The 12,293-nt window shown below is 38.3% G+C and overlaps 1 protein-coding gene across 42 annotated transcripts in view; it reads left to right on the forward strand.

The window, feature by feature from the left end:
* USP40 (ubiquitin specific peptidase 40) overlaps positions 1–12,293 on the forward strand; it is an 89,594-nt gene that overhangs the window by 26,700 nt on the left and 50,601 nt on the right. For 40 of the 42 annotated variants that reach the window (XR_015155213.1, XR_015155215.1, XR_015155221.1 and 37 more), the window contains 3 exons: positions 4,057–4,357; positions 7,190–7,271; positions 9,563–9,734. Coding sequence is in view for 7 of the 42 variants with exons in the window: in XM_086377238.1 (XP_086233364.1) it covers positions 4,057–4,357; positions 7,190–7,271; positions 9,563–9,734 (555 nt within the window). In the remaining 35 variants the exon portion in view is untranslated. Of the gene's footprint in view, positions 1–4,056; positions 4,358–7,189; positions 7,272–8,948; positions 9,735–12,293 lie in introns of those variants that run through there. The other 2 variants (XR_015155262.1, XM_086377448.1) reach the window with 1 other exon arrangement.

Raw genomic sequence — 12,293 nt, forward strand, 5'->3', positions numbered from 1 at the left:
ATTTCTTCCCTTTCACCTCTGGGATTTAATTTAATCATCCTTCTCTAGCTTCTTGGGTTGGTATCTCAGTTGTTTTTTAAAACATGCTTTTAAATCATGATTTCCTTCTAAACGCTAATTTATGCTCCATTGCCCAATCGTGTCCGACTTTTTGTGACCCATGGACTAGCCCGACCCGCCAGGCTCCTCCATCTGTGGGATTCTCCAGGCGAGAATACTAGAGTGGGTAACCATTGCCTTCTCCAGAGGATCTTCCTGACCCAGGGATTGAATCTAGGTCTCCTGCATTGCAGGTGGATTCTTTACCGTCTGAGTCATGGTCCTTACCTTCAAATCTACTTTGTTTGGTATTATTACCTACTTTGCACCAAGCTTTCTAATGCAAGTGTGTCTATTGTAAACAGTATGAAGTTGGTTTTTGTTGATTTTGGAAAATTGTGATTTTTAAGGAATTTAACCTCTTAAAGTGTCAAATTTGTTAGCATAAAGTTGTTTGAAATACTACCATATTATCCTTTTAATATCTGTAGGACCTATAGGACCCTATTTCATTTATGATATTGGTAATTTGTGTTTTTTAGATTTCTTTTTCATCAGGCTTGCTATGAGTTTATCAAGGTTATTAACCTTTTCAAAGAAACAGCTTTGTATTTGTTTTTCTCTTTTGTTCATCTGTTTTCTATCAAATAATAGAGTTTGATAGTCTCCCTTTTAATTAGAATGTTCAGTCCATTTATTTTTAATGTATCCATTTATATAGTTGAGTTGAATTCATCATCTAGCCATTTGATTTTTATTTGCCTCCTTTATTCTTTGTTCCTTTTTTTTCTTTCTTGCCTTTTGAATTAATCAAGTAATTTTTAATGTTTTATTTTTGTCTCCTCTGTTGACTTTTTGGCTGTAGTTCTTTAATTTTTTATTGTAGGTATTGCACTATACATAAGTTAGTATTGTAATGTACAGACCAATAGTGTAACACTTCATGTACCACGTAAGAGGCTTATAGTAGTATAATTCCATTTTCCTACTCATCCTTTTCTGCTGTTGTCTTGTATCTTACCGTTATTTGTAAATACACCATGTGTTTGTATGTATGTTTCCTTTAAACATTTAAATGACTTTTAAAGACATTAATGAAAAAAATCATGTTTTATTTTACCCATTCTGGTGTTTATTGTTCCTTCTTGCATGTCCAAGTTTACACCTAATATCCTTTCCCTTCAGCCTAGAGATCTTCCTGTAGTGTTTTTCTAGGCATCTAGAACTGCGGGCAAAAATATTCTCAGTTTTTGTTTGTCTGGTATTTTTATTTTGCTTTCATTTTTTTTTAATGGCATTCTTGCTGGGTGTAGAATTTTAGGTTAATAGTTTTTATTGGTTTTTTTCGGCACTTTAAAATGTCACTTTATTATGTTCTGGCTTCCTTTATTTTGACTGAGAAGTCAGTGTCACTTAAATGTAACATGTCTTTTTTTCTGTTTACTTTTAAGATCATTTCTTTATCTTTGGTCTTTAGCAGTTTAACAATAATGTGTCTTGGTATGGCATTCTTTGTGTTTGTTTGCTTTGTATCTCCTAAGTTTTTTTATATCTGAGGCTTGAACTCTTTCTTCAGTTTTGGCCATTTTCAATTTATTTTTCTGCTCTACTATCTCTCTCTTCTTCAAAACGTACAGTTACATACATATTGGCTATTCAGTATTTCCTCACTGGTCGTAGATATTCTCGTAGGGTTTTGTGGGGGTTTTTTTCCCCCTTGGCTCCAATTTGGGTAATTTCCATTGACCTGTCTTCTGCTGTATCCAGTCTTCTATCAACCCCAGCCAGTGAATTTTTTTGTTTCAGTTGTCTTATTCAGCTGTAGATTTTTGACTTAGGTCTTTTAAAAATGCCTGTTTCTTTGCTGAAATTCCGCATTTGAACCTACTCTGTACATCCTTTCCTATAAATTTATGTATTTCAATAACTTTACTATTATAACATCGGGATTATTTCTGGGTCTATATTCACTTTTTTGTCTCTTGTGAATTGACTGTCTTATCTCTTTATTATGAATCACATTGTCCTATTTCTTTGCACGCCATATACTCTTATATTGCTTGTTGGACATTGTGGAAGATGTGTTTTAGAGGCTGTGGATTGTAAGAGTTTTTCATTATAATCTAACAGACCCTTAAGTAACTTGTAATCACCTTGATCCTGTGGAACCTTCATCTGGGGCTTTGGTAGGGTGGATCTGTTATAGTTTAGCTGACAGTCGTAGGGAGTAGCTGTTAGTCCTGGGGCCTGCATGGTCCTCCCTCTTAAGGCAGAGGTTAGCAAGCATGGGCAGACTAGGATTGCTGCCCTATTTTGTACAACCCCCACCTAAAAATTGTCTTTACACTTTCAAACAGTTAACGTTTAAAAAGATGCTCAGGTTTGCCTCTTAGCCGACAAAGCCTAAAATATTACTGTCTGGCCCTTTACAGAAAAGTTTATCAATCCCTGACCTAAGACGGGACCCTTCTAGAATCTCAGTGGAAAGCCTGAGGTGTTTGTCGTATGCCTCAGACTTAGCAGAACTTCAGCTCCATGCTCTTCCTGTCCAGCAGCAGGGGGCCTAAATCTCTGCTTATATCTTGGATCTCCCAGCTGTTGCTTTCTGCTCGGTTCCTTGGGTCTCAGACTGTACATGTGCCATTCAAAAGTCAGCCAAGGATGGGGGGAGGTTTTGATATAGGGTTACTTCTGGAATTTTCTCTTTCACTCTCCTGCCTCTCTGGCATTCTCAGATTCTGCCTCCTGAGTCCAGTAAGACTCCTGCCCTTCACTTGAATTCTCTTCTCTATCGTTCTGTGCAGCAGACTGGGAAGTGGCGGGTCAGTGCGGAGCTCACCTAGCTCGTTTCCCTTTTTGAAGGGTTATGCCCCCCTCACCCCCACTTCGTCTGTTTTTGGTTCCTCTTCAAACAGTTGTTTTCTTTATTTTGCATAACGTTTATGATTTTTAATCAGTGGGGTTATTCTAAAAATAAAATTCTCTGCCATTACTGGAACTAGACTACACTGAAGTTTGAAGTTTAAAATAGTTAATCTTCAACTATCGAACAAAGAAAAAAATTGCTATATGGAAAGTATTCATTACTGAAACTATATTACTATCTGTTATATATAGTGTTAACAGTATTACCTCTGGGTCATCTGTTTGATCAGAGTATGGATTGTTACAAATTCTTCCTTTCCAAGAGAAAAATGAGAAAATCACCTTTCTCTGTTGTTCAATGAGCTAAGAAAATGTTCCATATGCCCCCAAGTGATTTTCTGTGTGAAGTAGTTTGTGCTGAGAGAAAAGGAAGAGATACAGGCCATGTAGAAATTAGGGAATGAGAGAAGAGTGGAGTAGGGGTGGAAAGGTGGGATAGGCTGGGGAAGAAAAATTTTTTTCTTCCTAATCCTTTAGCTGGAGGAATTTGAGCATCTTTGGGATTATGACTTAACCTTCAATGTTTTGATTTCTTGAGCTAGCCTGTCAGCTTCCAGGAAAGACAATACTTAATTTAGTTCATGTAAGCCTGTAATTATGACTATATCCCATAGTTTTGTCAGGATTATCTTCTATGATGCTTCATTGTGTAATTTCCTTTGTTTTGTGCTTTGTTTGGATTGCTTTAAACATTTTGAAAGTCTTTATTCTATGTAATCTGTTTCAGTAAAGACTTTTTAAAACAGCATTAAAACAGTTATTGAGATATAATTAAAACATGTTTAAGATTGTGTCATCACAGGGCATGTGCTGAGAGGCTAGGGCCTAGGGGTAGGAATGTGCAAAAAAAAAAAAAAAAACAATAAAAAAGATTGTGTCATGGCAGCTTTCTCCCTGGATATAGCTATTAGACTGTTCAACAGAAAGCACTCTGATTTTTATTAAATGTTTTATTATGGCCCAAATGAAATTTTTTTCCCTCTTAAACTGGCCAGGCCAAAAAGTTGACATACACAGAAAGGAAAATTTTTTTAATCATGTCAATGAAAATTTTTTTTGTTAACCTAATGTTTGTTTTTTGTTTCTGTACAGTTTTTGCAGGTTCATTCTCAGATATTTCTGCTCAGTTCAGATGAAAGTACAGTTCGTCTGTTGAAGGATTCTTCTCTCCAGGCTGAGTCTGATATCCAAAGAAATGATCAACGACTTTTCAAGACACTTACTTCAGAATCCTTAACATTAAATGATAGACCCTCCTGTCCCCACTGGTTTGATATAAATGATTCCACAGTCCAACCAATCAAGGAAAGGGATATTGAACAGCAATTTCAAGGAAAAGAAAGTGCCTACATGCTGTTTTATCGAAAATCCCAGTTACAGAGACCCCCTGAAGGTATGGCAAGATAAATGTCCCTATTTGTTTAAGTTGATGACTATAGAAGATAAATATTGAGTGCTATTTGAAGTTTTGCCCTTTTAGAAGAAGGTTTACTCTTGGATATTTTAAAATATTTTCAAGTTAACTAGAACTATACAAGAAAGACGACATTTTGTCATTTTTAAAAGATGATATGTTTCTGTTTTTTTTCACCAGGTGATAATATGAAGCCATAGTTAGATTTTCACAATGGCATTTCCTTGGGTCACATCATGTTTTCTTGTTGTGTGAGCAGGGCAGACACAATTGTTCTCCATTCAGGCTTGTCTCTGCAGTTCGGGCGTGTGTTGTCATTGGGTTGCAAGTGGCCTTGGTCTTATTTTCATGTGTTCCCTTTTATTTTCTTTTTTCCTTTACCTCAAGGTAATAAGTCTTTAAGCAGTTGAAGTATCTCTGAAGCCCGCTTTGCTGAATCTTCTAAGAGAACTCATACCATGGTGGAAGTTAAACACTGAGATCCACAATGATAAATTTTAGAGCTTAAGCTACTAACATTAATTAGTCTGTAAGAATTTTTTTAAATCACTTCCCAGAATTTATGCAAAAGTGAAAAATTCTAACTAAGAAAGCTGTTTAGATTGAAACATATCTATGATTACAGATGAGGATACTGTGATCATTTTTATAAAGAATAAGAATAAAGTAGTTACTGATTTGCAATGAATCAAAGGAAATTAACTCTCTGGACCTGAAACAGTAATAATTATATAATGGTTCTATTGACCAGAAAGGTTTTTTTTCCCTGAGGGGAAAAAAATATGGTAATTATTCTGATAAAAAATATTGAAGAAAAATTAAATTCACAATTGTAGAAATATATATCAGTTTTTTCAGATGACATGTTTTTTTCACTGAATTGAACTTCAGTGTGTACATAATTAGAATATGTACTAAGTGACAATTTTCCAATTAGCTTAGGACTTAAATAAAGATCCAGACAAAATCTTGATGGTTTTTTAGGGGGTTGAAGGGATGGAACTTGGCAAAATGCTTCTAAAGTTCACCTCAAAAGATAAATTAATGAAAACTGAAGAGAAAATGCTAAAGGAAAATTTACTGTATCAGTGTAAACATATTTATAATGTTGTAGTAATTAAGACAATGTAGCACTAATGCAGAGGTAGACAGATCATTGAGCAATAAGCCCAGAAGCTGATCTAAGTATTTTTAGGATGTTAATCCATGAAAAGGTAGCCTTTCAGATAAATAGGGGGAAAATGAATTACTCTGCAAATACAACTGGGAAGTTGGTTAGTTGCTAATCACTTAAATTAACAGTTAGTACAAGTGATTATATTTATCCCTTTCATGAAATTATACTTCCTTTAATGTTTATGTAAAAAAGAAGCCTTCAAATGTAGGTATTTTTCTGATCTTAAGATAGAAAAGACCTTCCTTAGCTTGAAAGCAACAAAAAAAATGAAGGAAAAGTGATGCAAACCTTAACTGTGTATGTGTGTTAGTCACTTAGTTGTGACTAACGGTTGTGACACTTCATGATCCCTTGGACTATAGCCTGCCAGACTCCTCTGGCCATGGAATTCTCCAGGCAAGAATACTGGAGTGGGTAACCATTCCCTTCTCCAGGGGATCTTCCCAACCTAGGGATTGAACCTGGTCTTCTGAATTGCAGGCAAACTCTTTACCATCTGAGCTGCCAGGGAAGCCCACATAAACCCTATTACACAATGCCAAAAGGCAAATGACAAGCTGATGGAAAACAGAAACATATATGACAGATTTATTTTCCCTGTCTGTAGAGTGCTCTTACATTTATTCCATTGTGCTCAGTAGTAAATTGGAAAAAGGATATAAATAATGTACAAAAGAAGAAATAAGAACAACCAATAAACTGCCAAAAAAGATCTATCTAGCCCATAACCAAAAAACATGAATCATAACAGCAGTGAGTGACATTTTTCCTCCCAAATCAAGTATTTCTATTAATCTGGTTCTCAACAATTAGCACTCCCTCTACATTTGGTAGGTATATAAAGTAATACAACTGGTTTGGTTGTATGTATTTAAAAACCTTAAGCCAATAATCGTACGGATTTGTTTTGAAATAATCAGAGCTGTGTATAAATTTTTAGTTCAAAGATACTCGTTACCCCTGTTACTTTGTAGTAATGACTAAACTGGACATCACCCGAATGTCCAACAGAAATGGATTAATTAAGCTATTTATAGGATGGGCTACCATGCAGTCATTTAAAGCTTTGGAAAAATATTCACAGTGTATTAAATGAAAAAGCAAGTTATGTGTTTGTTGACTGTAATCTCAGTTGCTTTAAATAGGTGTGTGTGGGGTGTGTGTGTGTGTGTGTGTGTGTACAGACACACTGTATAGAATAAACATCAGAAGTATATATAGATCCTCAAAAAAAAGAAGTATATAGATCACATTTTAGCAGTATTCCCTAGGAGGATGATTATAGGTAATATTTATTTCTTTTACATTAAAAAACATCATTTCTAGAACTTTTATTTATAATGATCATTTGGTATCAGGAAGAAAATAGCACATGTTCTTTTTAAAAGGTATATTTAAAAAGAGTTGAAGGAATGGAATTCTCTAGCTTGGCTTAAAGAACTGTTTACCTTTTTTATGTTTTAATATTTTCAATTTATAGATGGGGAAACTAAGATCCAGAGAAAATTTGTATTCACGCAAATTGTGGAAGCTTTCCTAGCTCCCATCACGGTCCTTTATAGTTTTCCATACTTCCTTTTCAGCAACCAGATTTTATTTAGTCAGCACAAGTTAATGAAAAGTTTTGTTCACAGCTCGAGCTAACCCACGATACAAGGTTCCACGTCATTTGCTGAGTGAAATGGATGCAGCTAACATTGAACTACAAATAAAAAGGTAACTTTAAGTTACTTTTAGAATTTGAATGGTTTTTCTGGGGAGCAAAGACCTAATTGAGGTCTTAAGTATTCAGTAATAAAAATAAAAGAAGGAAAAAAGTCAACTATTTAATGCCAATGTCTTGTTATTAGCTGCTGAATTTTAATGCTGAGAGTATCTTTTACTTTGAAATTACTCTTATCTGTGAGAATGATGAAATAATGACACTTAAATGGCCATTGTTAAGTAGGGATCAAAGTCTAAGAAAACTAGAGAAATCTGAGCACTCCATTGTACTGAATGAGTTATTTCCTTGGCACAGACAAGAGTCTGTCATGAAAACTCCCCCTCATGTGTAAGTAGTTGTGGAGAACTGGCCTGTAGTGACAGCGTTGCAGGAAGGGGGACCCCTTCCAGGGCCTGAAGCTGGGCTCTTGTCTAACACTCAGAAATGAATTGTCCAAGGAGACACATGTGCTGACAAAGCAAGAGATTTTATTGGGAAAGGGCACCCGGGTGGAGAGCAGCAGTAGGGTAAGGGAACCCAGGAGAACTGCTCTGCCGTGTGGCTCGCAGTCTCGGGTTTTATGGTGATGGGATTAGTTTCCGGGTGGTCTTTGGCCAATCATTCTAATTCAGGGTCTTTCCTGGTGGCGCACGCATCGCTCAGCCAAGATGAATGCTGGCGAGAGGGATTCTGGGAAGTGGACAGACACGTGGCATCTCCTTTCCGCCTTTCCCGAACTCTTCTGGTTGGTGGTGGCTTATTAGTTCCTATTCCTTATCAGGACCTCCTGTCATAAAACAACTCATGCAAATGGTTACCATGGTGCCTGGCCAGGGTGGGCAGTTTTGATCAGTGTGCTTCCCTTAACAACGACACACCAGAGACAGGCAAAGGGAGGAAATGTGGGGTCTGCAGACTGTTGGGCTTAATGTCAGTCTTGGGCGAAAACTTACAATGGATTATTAAATGGATGATTTGTGAGAACTTGTTGATCTCAACATTTTTCTTTTGAGGTCTAACCTTGGATCGTGAAGAACTGGTTTTTTATTTGTTTTCTGGGTTGGTGGGTCCATAGGGTACTGGATTAGGGAAATGGATGTTCCTACAGTCTCCTTATAGACTCAAGGGGCTGCATACATAGCAGGTATGTGTTCAACATTTTTATCATTGATTTGAAGCTGAGAAAAAATAAATTGACTGAATAGCAAATTAAGATCAAAGGAAATAAATCTCAACAAAAATCAAGGCACTAAAAAATATAAAAATTTACCAGAGTCAAATATCTGAAGTGTGAAAAATAACCAACCTCCATGGTGGTGTGGATTAGCAGTTAGTACTAAAAACAGGAACAGCCCAGGGGGTTTTTAGTCAGCCAGCACTAAGCTTTATACTGTGTTCATCAAAAGCTAATGTGTCTTTGACCACATTCACAGAACTGTGCCTGAGGTACCTGAGTCATCTAGCTCTCCATTGGCTGAGCTCTGGAGTGTTTTTGGTGCAGTGCCTCACAGAAGCTCCATGGATTCAGAAATGTAGCAGATGCCAGGCTGCTGCTGAGGACATATGACCTGGAGAGAGTAGACTCCAGGGATCATGAGGCTGACTTCAGATAGTTTATGGGAGGGTCTGTGAGGTCTAGTGGAAGGAAGGAGGAAAATAGAAATTGTAACCCCTTCATGGATCACAGCCTTGTCGTGGCGAAGGGGCTTGCGTAACTCAATGAAACTATGAGCCATGCCGTGCAGGGCCACCCAAGACGGACGGGTCATGGTGGAGAGTTCTGACGAAACGTGGTCCACTGGAGGAGGAAATGGCAAACCACTCCAGTACTCTTGCCACAGGAACCCCATGAACAGTGTGAAAAGGCAAAAGGATATGACACTGCAGGACACGCTCCCCAGGTCAGAAGGTGTCCAGTATGCTACTGGGGAAGAGTGGCGGACGATTGCTAATACCAGAAGGAATGCAGCAGGCAGGCCATAGCACTTACCACGGTTTAGGAGCATGTTTCCAGCATTTTGCTCGTAATGATAATCTCAGCATTCGAAGATTTCAAGTCTCAATATTTGTTCAGAGTAACACTGCACAGCGTACATTAAAACTATTTTCTTTGGAATTCACGGTGGCAGAGCTATTGAGAAACTGAAATGTGACCTCTTGGAGCACGGAAGAAAAGAATGTTAATTATAATTACTTAAGTGGAGAACTTCTTTATGTTGTAAATCAGATATTTTTGGTTTGAGATAAAACAGTATCTTTTATAAAAACATGGCATTTATGTGTTTCTTATGCCTCTTTAAAGGGCAGAATGTGATTCTACAAACAATACTATTGAGTTGCATCTCCACCTCGGCCCCCATTATCATTTCTTCAATGGGGCTCTGCACCCAGTAGTGTCTCAAACAGAAAGCATGTGGGATTTGACCTTTGATAAAAGGAAAACTTTAGGAGATCTTCGACAATCAATATTTCAGGTAATTTAGCCTCACTTCCTCTTAACAGACATTAAGGTCCATCTCAAGCTGGATTTTCCTTTTTAAACTTCTGTTTAGGATTCAGCTATTTATTTTTCACAGCAGCTTAGGAAAATCCTACATCTGCCACTTGCGTGGAGGGATGGCCCAAATGTCTCCCCTCACTTGTCTGTGTTTTTAAAGAGCTCTTCTTCACAGTCAAGACTCAAAGGGTCCTGTCAGCACGTTTTCAGAGAAGAAGCAAGCCTGGTGTATTTAATTTGGGGGAGAGAAAGCGTATAAGGTTGTCTGTCAGGGAAAATAAATGAAAGAATTGCTTTTTAAAAGGAGTAAAAAGATAGATAATTATGTTGCCTAAAACCAAGAGCCACTAAACAAATAAAAGCAACTAACTTTTCTTGCTTTCATTGTGGAATAACATTTATTAACAAGATTTATAAGGGAAGGAAAATGTCTCCTGAAACAAACATGGTTATAATAATGGTCTGCCAATAATTTATCCAGTTGTATTTTAATGACAACAGCAGTAGTGCTCTTTATTTTGCTTACAGTGCTTTCGTATAAATTGTATCATTTGATTCTTCAACTTCAGGAGGACAAGATAGCCCCATTTTAAAGATGAGGAAGTTGTGACTTAAAGAGATGTAATGGCTTGCCCAGGGTCAGACATTAGTTAGCAGTAGAACTCGGACTCCAGCCCTGGTTTCCCTACTGTTTCTTTTTCTTAATTTTACTTTACCCCACACTACATCCTGTCAAGGAAAAGAGCAATAGAAAATGGAAGCACTCCCCCATAGAAATAAATGAATTTTCTGAAAAACTGTATCATTTATCAAAATTACTAGCTTTCTTCTGAGTTCCCCCTTGTACAAAGAAAAGCAGGCGTTTTATTCTTTAACTTTAGTTGCTTTGAATGATATTTTAATACAGGATCAAGATTTCTAAAGTCGTCTAATACTTGTGAACTTTTCCATTAAAAGTTTATTTCTGAGCCAGTCCTGACAGTGTTGATGTAGGTAGACTTGGGTAGACCCCGCTTAGGGTAGCGCTTCAAGGGGAGAAGGCCTTGGTCACTGCCATGACGTTTGTGCCTTTTGGTGTTTTGACGTGTGCATCCCGTCCTTAGGGCTTGCCGGGTGGCGCAGTGGTAAGAGCCCACTGCCATCGCAGGAGGTGCAGGTGGCACTAGTCCACCCAGGGCGGGAGGGCCCCGGAGAAGGAGGGGCAGCCGCTCCAGTGGTGTTTAATTAGCTCATTGTAACTGGAGGGTAATTAAAATGTCGTGGTGGGTTTTGCCATACATCGACATGAATCAGCCGTGGGTGCACATGCATCCCACCATCCTGAGCGCCCCTCCCACCTCTCTCCCCATCCCATCCCTCTGGGTTGTCCCAGCGCACCGACTTTGTGTGCCCTGCTTCATGCATCAAACTTGCACCAGTCATCTGTTTTACGTACGGTAATATACATGTTTCAATGCTATTCTCTCTAATCATCCCACCCTCGCCTTCTCCCACAGAGTCCAAAAGACTGTTCTTTACATCTGTGTCTCTTGCTGCCTTGCATATAGGATCATCATTACCATCTTTCTGGTTTATTTCACTCTGTATAATAGGCTCCAGTTTCATCTACCTCATTAGAACTGACTCAAATGTGTTCTTGTTTATAGCTGAGTAGTATTCCACTGTGTATATGGACCACAGCTTCCTTATCTATTTGTCTGCCGATGGACTTCTAGGTTGCTTCCATGTCCTAGCTATTGTAAACAGTGCTACAGTGAACACTGGGGTACATGTGTCTCTTTCAGTTCTGGTTTCCTCAGTGTGTATGCACAGCAGTGGGATTGCTGGGTCATATGGCAGTTCTATTTCCAGATGTTTAAGGAATCTCCACACTGTTCTCCATAGTGGCTGTACCAGTTTGCATTCCCACCAGCAGTGTAAGAGGGTTCCCTTTTCTCCACACCCTGTCCAGCATTTATTGTTTGTAGACTTTTTGATGGCAGCCATTCTGACCAATGTGAAATGATACTTCATTGTGGTTTTGATTTGCATTTCTCTAATAATGCCACTCCAGTATTCTTGCCTGGGAAATCCCATGGACAGAGGAGCCTGGCAGGCTACAGTCCTTGGGGTCACAAAGAGTTAGATGTGACTGAGTATGTACTGTACACCCGCACACACTCTATTACCTTAGAATTAACCCACAGGCAGGAGTCTGTGTGACTGACACAGTTAAGTAATCATGTGTAAGTATGAAGTTTCTTATTATTATTATTTGTTTATTAGTCTGGGCCAGGTCTTAGTTACAGCATGCAACCTCTTGGCTGTGGCATGTAGAATCTAGTTCCCTGATCAGGGATCAAACCTGGACCCTCTGCATTGGGAGTGCAGAGTCTTTGCCACTGAACCACCAGGGAAGTCCCTGAGATTTCTTTTTAAGAGAACTGTCTTGTAATACTGTGGAGAGAGGCTGAATAGGACTGACCTTTATGAGTGATGCTGTTTTGGTGAGGTTGCCACAGTCCTTAGACTCCTAGAGCTAGAAACTTAAAAAATC

The sequence above is a fragment of the Bos grunniens genome, chromosome 3, assembly GCF_055505025.1.
Source record: "Bos grunniens cultivar Pamir isolate PY7600 chromosome 3, Bosgru_T2T1.0, whole genome shotgun sequence".
NCBI lineage: Eukaryota > Metazoa > Chordata > Mammalia > Artiodactyla > Bovidae > Bos > Bos grunniens.